A 16,830-nucleotide genomic window follows, 5' to 3' on the forward strand; every position below is an offset into this window, starting at 1 on the left:
TTACTGGATCTACTGAGAGATGTCTTCAGAAACATGCAGGGGAAAGTTGAGGATTTGAAGAGAGTGCACAAGCTTCTCAACCACTTAACTAATTGACTGAGCAAGCACCATGTACATTGCATGTGGCAGAGTTTGCAAGTCTTCAGTTCTGAAGAAGTCTTACCAGACTCAATATATTATCAGTTTCTTTCTCTATTGATGCTACCAGACCTGCTGAGTTTCTCCAGCATTCTCTTTGTTTCAGATTTCCAGCATCTGCAGTATTTCACATTTATCCATAATATTTATTGACAGGGTGCTCAAAAGATCCATCTCCATCCAGACCAGCTATTTGCATGGACCAATACAATAAACTGAAGTTACAATTACTAATATCATTTATTATTGGTTGGCCCAGTCCCCTCAGAGCCTAACATTTGTTGACATAACATTTCCTCAAAAATGAAAAGCCAGTGAAAATCTTGTAAAAGATTCAGTTTACATAAACATTTTGCCCTTTGTATGTTAATTCCAGGTGTAACTAAGAAATACATTTTAACAGACTGTAATTAACCTGGAAGTAGGAGGCTTTGCCACAGTTGGTAAGGCAGAAGTTGTGCATTTGAGTCCCACCCTGGACTTGATCACCATGGGCGAATGCGGTAACAAAGGTTAATTAATAAAATGTTAATCCTTCCAATATACCAATTACGGGTGGTAAGAATGGTGGGGATGGAGTCTCCTGAGCATCTATGCTTCTTGGGAAGTGGTTGCCTTCAGGTTATAGAGTTTGGCAACCAGCTATTAATCTGTTCCAGGAAAGTTTAGCCATTGAAACAAACTCAAGCTTATGCTTCGCAGTTTAGGGAACTGACTGGCCAGCATACCATGCACAAGTAAATAAAGGGTGACTTGGACAGATACTGGCCTCTAAAAAGAAAACAAAAGGTGTAAGCTTATGCTTTGTGTGCTTTGGGTTTAACTAAGATGTGGGAAAGTGGTGTCCTCCTAATCAGGATTGGAAAGATTAGTACAAGTTAAAATATGGATAGGTTATTATTCGGCTGGCTTTATGAAGCTAAGGTAGGTGTGTGGGAACATGCAACAAAATCATGATAAAATAATGAGTCAAAGTAGTGTGACAGCCAGATATAGAAGTAGCTACAATGTCATTTAAATTTTAATACTGAATTATTCATGGTAAGTTATAAAGTGAAATCATTTATACAGCATGAGAAAATAGTGTTGTTTAGTTGACAAATCAATTCCAGTTGATGCATTACTGTGGAGAACCTGTGCACCAGGGAATTATTGTACCTAAGGATTTTGTTTATACCTACACAATATTTTATTTTCCCCTGGAGAGAGAGGTCATTGTCTGTGAATATATAGCTTCTAACAAGAGTAAGTGAGCCATATTGCAAGTCTGAATGAGAAAACTTTTAAATTGGTAATTAGAAGTTGACACACATCACATGCTGCAAACAATCCTAAGTATTTTCTGCTGTCAACTTAAAGTTCAATTTACCACACAAATGAGTAATTTTACATGAATTTGTGCCAAATGCACTGCTAAGCATATGTACGCCAAGGATTGGTGGATTCGATCAAGCAGCACATCATTTCAGCTGTTTAAATTAGCAGAACGCTAATTGTCCTCAACCGGATTGCACTTGCAAAACTCAGAATGGAATGTCTAATGTTAAACTTGGTTGTGATTGTACAGCACTAGATTAACCACCAAGCAAGATCATCATATAATGTTGGAATTTATTGTTTGTACAATTGTTTTGAAACTCTTGTAATATGGCGATTGTTCCAAATATGCGCTGTGGAAGGGATTCTCAAATTATTCCAGACTGTCACAAAATTGTGGAAAATCTGAATGCCTTTTTTTAAAAAATAGTACTTTCAGCACATTCAGTTTCTTGCAATCAAAGAAGAAGAGAAAGTTATTTTTATAATTAATTACTATTTTATCAAGCATTCAAATGTTATGGAATTTCAGAAAATCTAATGTGAATACAAAGTAACCATACCTGAGAGTAATATATTTGACCATTTCTCAAAGTATAGAATCATTTTAATGCTAGATTTAGCTTTACATTCTGCTTCACTTTGAAACCAGAAACACTTGCCAATTAAAAGCATACCTCATGGAATTTCTCAAAGTTCCCACAAGTGTTGATTTATATGTTTATTGATAGATTGGTCCAGCAGCATTACGTGCTGTACATTACTGAGCAGCTTTTGGAAATCCAAATATGCTACATTCACTGGTTCCAATTTAGCTAGCCTACTTGTTACACAATTTCCCCTTCACACTGCCATGCTGAATCTCTTGGATTATGGTATGCATTTCTAAAGTCTCTGCTATTAGATCACTTTTATAATAGCCCCTATTATAAAACTGACAGGTCAAATAGCTTGAATTAACTTTTGTTTCCCTTTTTAAATAAGGCCGTTTTGCAGGCCTCTGGAACTTTTCCCAGAGCATAAAGGATTCTTGAAAGATTATCTACTAGTGCATCCACTATCTACATAGCTACTTTGTTTAAAATCCTAGGATGTAGTCTGCCAGATCTAGGGCATTTATTGGCCTTTAACTTTTCCTCCACTGATTTCTATTTTCCACAATTCCTTTCCCAATCCCCCACCCACCCTCAAACTCTTTATTCCCCCCCCCCCCCAATTATTTAATATTTTTCAAATTCTACAGTATTCTGTACTGTGAAGACTTGCAAAGTATTGATTCAATCCTTGGCCATTTCCTGGTTCTTTAATGATAATTTCCCCAGTCTTAGCTGTAAGGGGTCTATGTTCACCTTGGCCTCTTCCATTTCATATATTTATAAGCTGCTTTAAAAGTTTGGCCTCAGTTCATTTTCTCCTTAAATTCTGGGTCATCTTTGTTTTTCCTTTTCAATTTGATCCTGTTGTGAGCATATTTGCTTAACTATGGTTGGTTTACCTTTCATTTTGTACCAGCTCAGCGTAACCCTCAACCCACCAACATTTCAAAAAGCTTAGTGAATTTTGTGAATGACCTTCCAGCTCAGCCAGCAAACTTCCATCCAGAACCTCAACTTGAGCTACAAATCTTATGAAAACAAACCTTCCAGCTCAGTAAATTTACATCCAGAATTTCCAAAAAAAAGTCTGTCTCCTCTATAAATACTTTATGATCAAGCCTCCACAACTCTCAAAAGATTGAGCCTAATGAATGTCTTGAATTCTTGAAGAATAAATGCCCTCGCATCACAGCTTTAAAATGTCCCCTTATTCTGTAATTACATGCCCTAGTTTGAGATTACCTCACTAATGGAAATATTTATCCTATTGAACCCCGTTGCAATCTTATGTTTCAATGCAATCACCCCTCATTCTAACAATGAATAAATAAAAAACCTAACCTGTTTAGCTGTCCTTGATAAGTCAACCCCTTCATCCCGGAAATCAACGCAGTGAATCGCTTTTGAACTCATTTTAAAACCAGTATTTAATTTCTTAATGTGAGGAAAAAACTGTACAAGTACTCCAGGTGTATCACTGACACCATACAGGTATGGCCAGGCTTTTAAAAAAATCTCCAACATATTAGCAATAACCAGAAAACAAACATTCAAGCCTTTGAGCCTGTTCTGTCATTCAATGCAATCATAGCTGATCATTCAACTCAGTATTCTGTTCCCAATTTCTCCCCATAGCATTTGATCCCTGTAGCCCCAAGAACTATGTTACTTAAAAAGACTTAATGTTTTGGCCTTAACTGCTTTCTGTGGCAGAGACTTTCACAGGTTCACTCCTCTGAAAACAAAATTATCTTCATTTCAGTCCTAACTGAGCTATCCCGTATCCTTGGGCTGTGACTCCTTGTTCTGGACTTCTTGATCAGTGGAAACTTACTTCCTGCATTTACCTTCTTTGTTATACAAACACGTATATTGCTGCTTATCAATTTTAAAAGTAATAAACCCCAATACAGTATGACTGCACCAGCACACCCCTGATCAACATTTGTCTTTGCCTGCATTAGTACAGTATACTGTTCTCTTTGGATTTCTAAACTTCTACTGGTGAATCGTTTAACGTCAGGTTTTTAAATCCTTCCCTCCTCAATCGATAAAGTTCCACAGACTCTAGATGTCTCTAGCGCCTGTCTCAAGTTTCATTATACACGATATACAAAAAAAAGTTTGCAAATACAGACAAGTCATATCTGTGAAAGACAAAGACTGATTCATATTTCAGGTGTGTATCATTTATCAGAATTGTCAGTTATGCAAGATCTTCTAGATAAACTTGATCCTGTCCTTATCGCATATCCACGCAAGTTTGAAACAAAACCCAACAGACATCAGCATTAGGATACTAGGATAAATGTATCTCAAAAGTGAGAAATTAAGAGGCATTTGGATGGGTATATGAATAGGAAGGGTTTGGAGGGATATGGGCCAGTTGCTGGCAGGTGGGTTGGGATATCTGGTCGGCTTGGACAGGTTGGACTGAAGAGTCTGTTTCCATGCTGTCCATCTCTACGACTCTAAATACTTAAACCAAGTATACTCAAAATTATCAGTTTTATTTAATTCTATTATGAGCTCCTAAAACTTGTAACGAGTGATCATTACTTGTAATTCCTTCAATACAACACGACATCGATAGTGCTTTTACATGAATTAAAGATTGCAGTATTTCATTTATGATAGCATAGTTATTATGAATTCGTTACGATTTGATCCCAAACGTGCACGATAGAAACCAGATTACGGATAAAGGACCTATATCCTTGTGAAGAGGATAAATTAATACTTTACCTAATCAAGTTAAAAATATATCCACAATTGACTGTTAGTCATCCATTGCTCTACGCTCGGAGCACGTTCGCCCTGAACTTGGAGAATCTGTACCGCAGTGAGCATCAGTACGGTTGAGCCAGAAGCTTCAAGTCTCTCTTCCGGCCTTCTAACCAAGGATAGTGTGTTCATAACTTGGTTGATATCTAAACTGATTGTTTAAAAATATTAGCCTTAAAATCAACAACTCTGAACAGGAATATCTTCTGTTCTGGTAGACATGCTGGAAATAAGGAGGGTAATAGTATATGTTGCCATAGCGACTCAATCTCCTGGGAAGGGGTGAGAGGGTACCGGTTAGCTTCGTTGGCTCGATGGCTAGTGTGGATCACAGCCACCTAATAAGGAATGGTCAGTAGTCTGGCATCCTTTAAATTAAAAACAAGTGAAATAAATAAATTGCTCAAGAATATAGAAACGTTTCTCCATTCGGAGACTGAAGGGAATTCAGGACAGGAGGTGGTGAATATTCGTTAGTAGTGGTACAAATTGTTCCGTTGGTGGTTTTACGTTCAACACGAATGCAGCCTACACTATCATTTCGTGTGTCAACAAGTTCACATTTTAAACATTTGAAATCATTAATAGCCACTGTACTGAGAAACTCCGCGCAATAAAACTGGCAAGTTCCACAATGGAATCTCAGGCGCACGTGGTTATTCAATACGCACAAATGCCAAAGATCTTTTCAAAACTAGCAAAAGCAAATTTTACATCGCGAGCAAGCTCACAGACATAGATAAGGGTAACGTTTTTTTCTGCTCAATTTCAAAAGGGAATTAAGTAGTATTCCTCAGAATAAATGAAAATTAAAGACTTGTGCCGTTTTCCATTTCAAAGCGTACAGACAAGTAGATTTACCCGGCAGTGCGTGCGTTTAAAACGAGGTTAAACTTCGCCACTGTCATCCGGTTTTCATCGGATGAATATATGTAACCAGCTATTTATTCGAACAAGGAAAAGTAAACGATTAAAAAAAAGAGACTACTCGTGGTTTTAATGGAGTGGCACAAATAAAATCGAATAGCCTGTACCCACGTACCAACTGAACTAATGATCAATTTTGTCATGATAGGATTTCAACATTTAATCATAGAAATGTACAGAACGGAAACAGACAAGTCGGTCCAACTCGTCCATGTCGACCAGATATCCTAAACCAGTCTAATCCCACTTGGCCCATATCTCTCTAAACCCTTTATATTAATGTACCCATCCAGATGCTTTTTAAGTGTTGTAATTGTACCAGCCTCCAACACTTCCTCTGGCAGCTCATTCCATATGCGCACCACCCTCTGCGTGAAAAGGGTGACCATTAGGTCCTTTTTGAATCGACTGAAAAAAACATTAAGACCCAAATTACACTCCTTTGTGAACTAAACGCCCAGCTATATTCCATAACCTCTCTCGCCAGCAGCGGAGAAGTTTCCTGTAATTATATATTGAAAATGTTGTTAGCTACCAATTCTCTCTCCCCCTTAGCAACTGTGCAAGAGTTCACCTTCATGTCCTATTTAACTTCTAAAATGAGCTTAAGATGTCCGTATGTGTATTGGTGCCCATCTAATACAGCGGCTGCTATAATCCCCAGCCAGGTCGCTTTGAACGTTTAGTTATTTCTGCATTCCTGGCTGACACTCCATAACCTCATTCAAGACAACTGCCTGTGGCCCGACTTGTCGTAATCGGGCAACAGCAGAATGCAGCACCTGCTTAACCCAGAACCGAAAAGGGGAAAAAAATCTCATTTTCAAACACTGGAGCACACCAAACTGCCCTGCTTTCCCTTATTAAATAGCATCATGACTGATCAGCACTTTCTTCTCCCTCCATGATGTGGAAGTGCTGGTGCTGGACTGGGGTAGACGAGATTTTATATATATATATATATATATATATATATATATATAGTTTTTTTAAAAAAATCACACCTGTTTATTCGGAAGCAGGAGCTTTCCGAGCGCTGCTCCTTTGTCAGGTAGCCAGCTCCCTCCAAGTCATTTCCAGTGACGTCAAAAATCTTATGGAGCATCCATGGTTCTTAGGATAGTAGAGAATTCCAGAGATTCACAGGCCTCTGATAAAACTTAAGTGAATGCCACTGCGCTAGACTTTCCATAAGGGTGAATGCCCTGGCAAACCCCTTCAGAATCTTATTTTTCCAAATAATATCACAGTCTTCCAAACTCCTAGGAGCGTACACCCAATTTACTCATTTCTGAAACAAACTCAGACCTCACTAAAGTCAGTCTCCGAGATAAATCTCTATGATTATCGTCCCACTCTAAATCTATGACAGACCTTCATGTCCGTGATACTTAATTGCCCGATCATTGATGGGGCTTTAGCTATCAAAGGGAAGTTATAGAATTCTCCCGGCTGTTCCAAGGGGAGAAAACTCAAAAACAATACAAGATGTTTTTGTTCAAAATTTGGAATAACGTGGGCAAGGTATGTCCGCCATCTCACAACCTCCATACACCTCAAGGAAGTGGGCTATAGACGGAAGTTATCCGTTTGACAGTGGCAGAATGAGTACTGTAGTGGTGGAAAACCTTGTCTTCATCTGCTGCACGGATACTGATCGGATTATAGGGCCTCCCTGCTTTTCCTAAACCTCGAGCCCGGCAGCGCTCCCACTCATTTTGCACACCACTGGGATGGGCCATGATGTCTTAACCTTCGACCTTCCATCTTTGATTGGAGACGGAAACACAGAGGGACACTAGTGCTTGGCGGTTCCCTATATTGGAAAACAGCAATTCACTTCAGCCCCAATCTTTTGCAAGACATATTCTAGGAAAACGGGATGTGTTAAACAGACTAACAATGTAAATTTAAAGATTTAAAACATTGCATGCCATTGTCTTTCAACCCCATTATTTCGATAAAACTAATTCTATACTAGGACCGGCTCAGTTGAAACTTGCAAGTGCTGTAATTTAGTTCGAGGAGGTGAAACTTTAAAAATTAAACTTACAATTGATTAAAAACAACTTTATTGAAATACAAGCCAATTTAGTTTCTAGACTATATTTCACCCAGTTACATATCCGGTGTAGATAACTAAACAAAAGGAATGTTTCCCAATATTCAGTCATTACCTTATTAGTCATATCGTAAACCCGAAGAGAGGTGCTTCTAAAAACAAAAACTAGTAAATCGGTCCAGAGGTGGAAAAAGATTCGTTACAGCAATTTCTGATGCTATTATTTTATCTAATTTCTTGGAAGTGTCCATGTGCTCTCTCCATTACAGTGCGAACGTCTTTGATCGGTGCAAAAACAAGGTTATAGAAACATAAGTGCGCAAGAAAAATATAAACTGTGCAGAAAAAAATTCGAATGAAGTCCCACATCCACTTTCATAGAAAGAAACTGCTGGATTCAAATTTACAGCTCAAATGTTAACTAAAATGAAGATAACGAATTGTTGTTATTTTAAATCCTAGGCTAGATATAATTCAAAAAAAGTCCCTGCTTTAAAACTTTCAAAACGAATAATAAAACGTTTGCTTCTAAAATGTTGCGACTGGTGGAGCAGTAAAAGAGTCTGAAAGCAGGCCACAGATTAAAGAACGCCTGGAATATAGCAACTTTTAGTTAACAATATAATTGAGGAAGTAACAAAAGTTGCTCAAGTCTTCGAAAGATTTTTTTAAACATCTCTCAATATGGAGGAGTTCTGGACTTACCAATTCTGAGCCCGATTTTTGCGCTTATTATTGGAAGACCTACTCTTGTCTCGCCGAGAACAATAATGTTTGGTTACGATTTGCTTGCACTGCTCACATCTGACAGTACAACACCAGTGAAATTTGCAATTGCAACTGGTGATAATCTCAGTCTCCCTCTCCTCTGGCCTGAGCCCGCACTCTCCGCACAGCCTTCGGCAGCTCCTTCTCTCCCACTGGGAGAGGTTCTTACCACTTTGGAGACATTCCCTTCCTTCTGTTCCTTGCAATCCCAGTGTCATGTTCCGGACGCAGTAATCAGGAGAGTCTTCCAGGTAGACCAGTTCCGTCCGCAGCACTGCTCTGAACGCTTCTGCGATCGCCGCACGGTTATCCGCGCTATTCCCTCCTTTCATACGCCTCTTCTCCAAGTCAATCTTTACAGCGTGTTCGTGTTTCACTTTCAAGTAGTTCCCAACGTCTCGAAAATCAACCAACTGGAGCCAGCAAGTCTGGATACTGCAGCTTCCTGACACTCCGTGACACTTGCAGGTTCGCTTCATGGTCTCTTTGACAGCCTGAGGAAATCAAAAGTATAATCCCATAACAATTTACGAACAGCGACTGTAAACAATGCTCACGTTAGATGAAAGACTTTAGAATTTTGTTAACAAGGGTTTCTGACGGGAAATTCTAAATGTTAGTTGCCTTGTCATTTTGACCAGTTAATAGAGAGCGCGCTAATGTTTCGAGTCTTGATGAATCTTCATCGGTGTCATCGAGATTGGAAACGTTTGCTTGTTGTACAGATCGCATCCAGGCAAGATCACAGATGCAGGCTGTTGGTTTCCTTTCCAGATCGCTCCTAAAGCAGTTCACCAACCCTACTCCCTCATATCTTTCCTTCAAGTTTATTGTTTCGAATAAATTGACCCAACTCCTAAAGGCCTCCATTCAAACGGCTTTCGCCACATTTTTAAACAGTACATATCGGATCCTAAACGCTCGCTGCACCTTAATCTCCATTTCGCCTGGGCTTCTTTTACCAAAAATGTTAGGCAGTGTTATTTCACGTCCATTTCCGGCAAGAGATTGTTCCCTTTCTTAAAAAAGCGGATTTGAAAAAGGCAACAGACAGTTTTTTTGTCGTGATCCAGACTAGAGTGCTATTGCATTTTACAAGGACTCTCTCCCGGAAGATTAAAATTAAAAGCTGAAAGGACAGTACTATTCCGCCCAGTTCTCAAACGCCTTACTTTAGCTACTTTTATATGGTTTAATGTATTGCTCATCCCAGTCAATCTTTGGAACGTAACAATGAAAGATCTCAAACATGGTGATAAAATAAACAAATTGGAACTAAAAAGATACTGAATAATTGTGTCTCAACTTGAAAGAGGGAGAACAAAAATAAAGTCTCTTTCCAGGTTTCAGTATTACCAGGTATTCAATTGCGCACATTTAAAATAAATGCTATTCCATCCACTACATCACACAATTCGATATACTTGCCCTTCTTCCTGCTTCGTTATTATGGAGATTCATGGCAGCTCTGGAATCCTGCCCCGTTTCCAAAGCATCGACGAACTGTTTAGAAATTCGTTCTCCAAATTCAACATTGTCACTACATCCTCCCCAAACCCAGCCTCGTCCACCTGCAAGCAGATGTTCAGACACATCAGCGCAGGAAATTACAAAATCGATTTGAAGCAGTTTGTCTCACTGCAACGGATGAGATGGGTCAAATGCTTTCCCTTCAAAGCGAAGAACTGAATAAAAGGTTTTCCAACGTACCGGCCTGTCCGCTCCTGGACTCATCACAGCCACAGTTATCGAAATTCCCCATACTGCAGTTTCTCGTCAGCGTGTACATGACGCCTGCAGAACTGATGGCATGCACGAAGGAAGTTTCTCTCGTGGCTGATTAAAAAAAAGTACAAGTTAGTGAACAGAATGAAAACACTCCCTGGCAACTATCGGCTAAGTGAGGTTTGTACTGGGGATTCTTACCACTCCGAAGACCATTGTGTGTTGAGAGTTGTAGTGCGCTCTCTGGACAGTTCCAGCGGTCCCAGGTGAACTGGTGCTTACATTCATCAATGCCGGACTCGGCCCCAGCAGCAACACTACTGGAGTAGGTCAGGAAAGCCTACCAATTTAAAGAGACACCAAAATCTGCTCAAACGCATTAACATCACCTGCATATTACTTCTTGCCATTGAAGCCCCAAATTTGTATTAAAATAAAGTTTTCAGAACGGTGCCAAAATGTTAACGCGTCTTTTTAAAAAAAAGTAACAGCATTTCGATTTTATTGTACATTGGGGAGGATTAACTTCGCAAAACATTCCTAGCGACTTTTACTAGGATATCGATTGTTAAAAATAATTAAGCAATCCACAAATCAAGAACGTGAGAATAGCACATTTGTTTCAACATACGTATAAAATCACAAGTTCAGTTTACCTTTGGTCCGGTCATCAGAAAGTTGTTCACGGACCTGTAACAGAAAACGTAACAAGAACGTTAGTACCGAAGAAGGAATATGCCACTTTACAGATACATGTTGGAATAGAAAAGTTTTAGATGTATATTTTAAAAATAATCAACTTACCACAATGCTGCTGGAGTAATGGTACTGTAGATAAGCACAAGGCAAGCAACTCCGTGGGCAAGATGCATGGCAGCGGTTCCGCGTTCGCTGGAACAGCTCAGGACTCGATGATGTGGGCGAGGAAGATCTTCTAACTATTTATATGGTCTGCACAGCATCCCGCGGGAGGGGAGGGGAGGAAAAAGGAGGGCGAAACGAGGACTTGTGAATTAACTAGTTCGGAGCCGGCTAAGGTGTAAACAGACATGAACCAATGTTATACTAGAAAGCGCTCGTGAATTTCAAAGAATAGTTAACATTTATCGCCATTGGCCATTTATCATTATGAAGTTAACTTTATGCATAGCCAATACAACATTTAGCAGAGTGGCTAATATTTACCCCGGAAAATAATTCTACGGAAGATGGACTTTAGATAAAGGTTTTCTATTGTTTACGATCGAGGTTGTAATAATTGGTAGTTCATTACTTTGTCCCAATTACCTTTCGGAGCACTTAATTGGGAATAATCTAGTATTGTATGGACGGATTATTTCAAGTTGTTTCTAGTAAGTGATTAGAGTAGAGAGTTGTGAATTGCAGTCAGTATCTCTAGTTTCAATTGCGTTTCATGTCCTAACCGAGTGAGATATGAACAAGCAGATTCAAGTAGTGGTGTCGGGTAAGGACTAATACTAGAGTTTAGTTTATTTTCATCGTTCCTTGCAGTGCTTTCCAGCACCACACTTTTCGACTCGAATCTCCGGCATCTGCAGTCCTCACTTCCTCTTTTCATAGCATTGACCGCTTTAAAATGAAAGCGGTATGTAAAATTCAAAGACGTCGTATATCCGTTCATAATACTGGATTGCGGGCCGGCACAGCGCCAGGGACCCGGGTTCGATTCCGGCCTCGGGCGACTGTGTCGAATTTGCACATTCTCTGTCTGCGTGGGTTTCCTCCTACAATCCAAAGGCGTTAGAGGAATTGGCTATGCTGTATTGCCCATACAGTGTTCAGGGATGTGTAAGGCATTAGACAGGAGAAATGTAGAGTAACAGGGGAGTGGGTCTGGATGGGATACTTTGCAGAGGGTTAGTGTGAACTTGTTGGGCTAAATGAGCGGTTTCCACATTGTAGTGTTTCTGTGAACTCGCCTGTACGTTAGGGAGGTTCTAGTTGGATGGGAACCAAATCCCATTGTCCAGTACATATTTACAACCTCGGCTGTGAAACTACTTAGATATGTCCTGGTCAATAATGCTCTCAAAAACTAAATACCAAAAAAAAGCAGAATAACTGGTATTCACTTTTAATCTAAGAGGAACTATAAAAATACAAAGTTCGAAATGCTTGGCAATGTGTCAACAATAGGACCGTGAGCCATTCCATGGCAAGGTTGAGCACTTAGCAATCCGAACGTTTAAAAAAAATCTCAATTAAGGGGCTTCAATGTCAGAGGATGACATGCAGGTGCTGGTTATTGGACTGGGCTGGACAAGGTCAAAAATCACGACACCAGGTTTATTTGAAAACACAAGCTTGACTGAATTTCGTCCCTTAAAGAGCTGCGTCTTTGGAACGCCTTGACACAGCTGTGCGGCTAGGGTCTGTGCATATCTAAGACGGGAATAGTAAGGAAAAAAATCAAGGGTTACAGGGCAAAGGCAGGCAAGTAGACATGGGGGAAGAGGGGTGGAGAGAAATTTTAAAATCAGCCATGAAGCATGAAGGGTTGAATGATTGTGTAGCAGGTGCTGCAGGGAATGGAGGTTGATGCTCTATATTAAAATCAAATTAATACTAGGTTGACCGCAATACTTAAACGACCAGGGCCAATTAGAATAGTTTGTGTGAATACAATCTTGCTTTCTCTCTCCCCATTATATCAACAGCAGCGGAACATCTAAGGCTGTCAAATACAGTGTGATCTAAACGTTCGCTAGTGGCGAGAGACTAATCCAAGACAGTCTCTCACTGACTTCACGCTGGTTACAGAATAAGTAGCTAGTGGAAAACTACAAAAACAAGACTTAGTTAAAACGAGTTTTGAGCAGCGAGAATAGCGACTTTTCTGTTAAAAATAATCTTATTATAAATTCACAATATTCACGATCTAACCGGCATAAAGTTGGCGGAGACTTATACAATTCCCGCCGAAATAATGGTCATTACTCTTTTAATATGAAATTAAAGTTGTGACGACAATTTGATTGGAGAGTGCGGCTTGAAAAGACCAGACCCGATGCGAGGTTTTGCGACGGTGACATGCAAATACTTTCAGACCTGCTCAGACTTTCGGACTTCGCTTTTATTTCAAATTTCCAACTTCTCAACAATTGCTATTAAATACAGCCTCAGGCTGGTCTGGCAACTTATCAACGGGATTCCAGTCGTCCTGTGGAGAAGCGCCTTCTAATGAACTTTCTGCCAACAGGAGAAAAGCGCTAAGTTTGCCCCGGTACAGTAGTTTCGGGTTTACGAATTCACGATTCTACCAACCGACACGTGTCACCCAGATATCCATACACATTACCAAAAAGATAAGCAATTACAGGGAATGCAAAGAGTGTGCTAGAGAATCGACTAGCAATTGTCCAGAGCTAACGAAATCTTAAACAATTCAACCTCTTGCTCACGTTTGTTTTGCTTACTGACTAAGTGAAAGGTCGGTTTTGATGTCTTGTCACGCTCTTCTGTCCCTGCGGTTAGAACTAATTCACACAATCATGGTCAATTAAAGATAAGCAACGGAAATGTGTTTAAAAATCAAATGGTACACGTGACGTTAGCTAAAGAGCTATTTAAGGTAATAGACGCGTGACATGGGAATCAATTCAAACATGGCACTTTCAAACCCTTGATAATTTGTAAAAACAGAAATGCAACAAAAGCTTTTTAATAGCATAGTTAGGAAAAGCTATTCTCAGTGATATAGTACCTTCCACAATAGACCCTCTAAAACCGCTTTATAGTCAATTGGATACCTGTGATACACTGTTGCGATAAACGAAGGACAAAAGTCAGTATAGTTTTAGCAAATTACAATCAGCTGAATGTCAGGACACCAGGGATTGAAGTTCCCAGTTCTTCAGCGTGTGAAGGGTTCCTTTTCATCCACTGCCCTAGTTCTGGGCCGCAGTATCTCCGTGTAGAGTTACCCTTACTGTATAACACTCCCTTAATACCGTACTGGAGTAGTAATCTTTATTTCTGCCTAAATTCTGGAGCGGTGCTTCACTCTACAACTATTTAACTCGAGTGACAACCAAGCCTAGTGAAAAATCCGGCCAATTTGGAAGTTACACCTTACTCGGAGGAGCCGGTCATTTTTATCCTTCGAAACTAGTGATTCAATTAACCAAAAGAAAATTGCAGATACTGGAAGGCAAAGTTACTGGGAAAAACTCGGCAAGTCTGCAACATCTGGAAAGAAAGCAGATGCTTCAGGTACCGTGACTCTTTCAGAGCTGAAGGCCCAGTTAACCACTCCACCGCTTAGATGCACGGGAAAAGTTTCTAAAGTATAACAGCAGTAACCCATTGGAGGCAACTAGTTCATGGCTGGACTGGAGCGTCACAAGAAAATTTCTTTTAAGATTGTAATAATGGAACATTGCTGTCTCCTCAATGCCGCCGTTTGGTGATTCATCCAAGTAAATGCGGCCTGTCAAAGACTAGAGATAGCTTCCTCCCAATGCTTAAGTAACGCCGCATAGATGGTGCCATCATGACTATTTACATGTTGATGTTTGAGACTTATGCCGAACTTGCCTCAAACTATACCAACAAGAATCGAACACCATCCTTCTGAATTCCAGTGTCCACAAATATTAACCTCCCAATCCATTGCCCGTTTCTCCCCCCCGTCCAACAAGGAGTGGCACGGTGGCTGTGGTTAGCACTGCAGCCTCTCAGCACCAGGGTTCCCAGGTTCAATTCCAGCCTCTGACGACTGTGTGGAGTTTGTACATCCTCCCTGGGTCTGTGTGGGTTTCCTCCCACAGTCCAAAGATGCGCAGGTTAGGTGAATTGCCTACGCTAAATAGCCCATAGTGTTAGGTGTATCAGCCAGAGGGAAATGGGTCTGGGTGGGTTACTCTTCAGAGAGTCGGTGTGGACTAGTTGGGCCTAAGGGCCTGTTTCCACACTACAGGGAATCTAACCTAAACCTACTCCAGGTCCCGCTCGACAGCCAACGGATGCGGAACGTTAGCTTTTAACAGGACCCTCATTCCCAACCTAAGTTTTATCTCCTTTCATCCTTCCACGGTAGGACCTCCGGCTACATCACTTATATTGGTTAGAAATACTTCTACACATCAACTCGCTCCTTTAACAAGTGGATCTCATGGAGCTGGTTATGGACGATCAGAAGTACGGCTGCCTCTCTACCTAATAGCTGACCAGGTTAAGTTTATCGCTTTAGTATGATATTGTCCAGATACGTTTGTAGACAAATTTTCGTATTTCAAAGACAATAGAATAGTTCAACAAAGGCTTGTTGTACCGAAAAAAGTGACCAAACCTTCACCCCGTATTAAAAGAAACTTAGTTAAATATCAGAAAAATGTAAATCTTAAAAACATACCAAACCTAAATTAACTCGTACTTACAAGGCCTACTGATGTAAACGCCGGTTAACTTCCTCTTGAGGCGGAGAGAAAATTTTGCATTTTCAAGAATGAGTAAATATCCCGACGCTCCACTTGAATCTGGGGGTTTGTGAAATTGACAGCAGCTTGTAACGCAGCACCTGGGCCGGATTCAGGTACAACACATTCCACGTGCGAAGGCTGATTGAGGCTGGAAAATCTTTAACTATCCCGTCGAGTTTAGAACTTTTCTCCAAATAACCTCAGAAATAGAAGACTTTTTAAAAATGTTAAATGTTTGGTATTTTCAAATTTCTTAAGTCAAAAATGAACCAAGAGTCGAGTGAAAACATGACACTCCCATTCCTACAAAGTCGGTTATGCTGGGGTACAATGACTGGGTTGAAAAGTACGAAGCGTGATTATTTCCTGTGCCGAATGGCATTTGTAAAGCTGTCCCGGAACGGATCGTGGATAATGATGTAAAATTGTGGTATGCTCGTTGAATAAACAAAGCTTCAACTGCAGATGCACAACGTTGAATTTAGGTAACTATTTTTGTTGTTTTATAGAATGAATTTTAGTGGAAAACTATCACCATTCACGTCATTCAATCGTTTTATATAAAAGACGTGATCTAAGTTTTATTGCAGAACGTAAGGGAAATATTAGATTAACAAGACAATTAAACGCGATGGTGATTGATTTCAAAAGTTGGACTCTAGCTTTTACCTAAGTTAATGAAGTTTCAGCAGCAGTGAAAGGAAACCTTTGATTAGGGTTGCGTGGCTTTCAAGGTGCATTCTGGAATTGCCAACTTCTTAAAAAGTGATTTTTCCTACAATGTGTATTGGCAGCGTATTTCTGCACAAAACATACAAGCGATTTGATAATGAGGGTTTGAGTAGGGAGCTTGCCGTTTGAAGTTACTCCGAGGGTTCTAAACCTGTAAGATTTGATTTGGAGATGCCGGTGTTGGACTGAGGTGTACAAAGTTTAAAAATCGCACAACACCAGGTTATAGTCCAACAGGTTTAATTGGAAGCACACTAGCTGATGAAGGAGCAGCCCTCTGAAAGCTAGTGTACTTCCAATTAAACCTGTTCGACTATAACCTGGTGTTGTGATTTTTTAA

General features: G+C 40.1%; 1 protein-coding gene across 8 annotated transcripts; it reads right to left on the reverse strand.

The window, feature by feature from the left end:
- Positions 1-7,843: 7,843 nt before the first annotated feature.
- On the reverse strand, positions 7,844-16,238 carry LOC122556634 (protein Wnt-8-like). Of its 8 annotated transcripts, none has more exons than XM_043703575.1 (8): positions 15,717-16,238; positions 13,387-13,527; positions 11,122-11,268; positions 10,974-11,007; positions 10,519-10,657; positions 10,303-10,428; positions 10,021-10,163; positions 7,844-9,086 (listed from the first exon to the last, which is right to left on the reverse strand). In XM_043703575.1, the coding sequence occupies exons 3-8, from the start codon at positions 11,187-11,189 to the stop codon at positions 8,526-8,528; spliced, it is 1,071 nt and encodes a 356-aa protein (XP_043559510.1). In that variant the 5' UTR covers positions 11,190-11,268; positions 13,387-13,527; positions 15,717-16,238; the 3' UTR covers positions 7,844-8,525. The 8 variants fall into 8 exon arrangements, with proteins under 8 accessions (XP_043559510.1, XP_043559506.1, XP_043559509.1 ...); XM_043703571.1 differs by having other exon boundaries at positions 11,122-11,349; XM_043703574.1 differs by lacking the exon at positions 13,387-13,527.
- Between the last annotated feature and the right edge of the window lie 592 nt (positions 16,239-16,830).

This window comes from Chiloscyllium plagiosum, chromosome 14 (assembly GCF_004010195.1).
Source record: "Chiloscyllium plagiosum isolate BGI_BamShark_2017 chromosome 14, ASM401019v2, whole genome shotgun sequence".
Lineage (NCBI taxonomy): Eukaryota > Metazoa > Chordata > Chondrichthyes > Orectolobiformes > Hemiscylliidae > Chiloscyllium > Chiloscyllium plagiosum.

What these genes read in the sequence shown, in the direction of transcription:
- LOC122556634 (XM_043703574.1), bottom strand. Translation starts at nt 11,189, where the DNA reads ATGCATCTTGCCCACGGAGTTGCTTGCCTTGTGCTTATCTACAGTACC. An exon ending in ATTACTCCAGCAGCATTGTG is followed by an intron (nt 11,008 to 11,121) that starts GTAAGTTGATTA and finishes TTTCTGTTACAG; the next exon opens with GTCCGTGAACAACTTTCTGA. An exon ending in ATAACGAAGCAGGAAGAAGG is followed by an intron (nt 9,087 to 10,020) that starts GCAAGTATATCG and finishes TGATTTCCTCAG; the next exon opens with GCTGTCAAAGAGACCATGAA.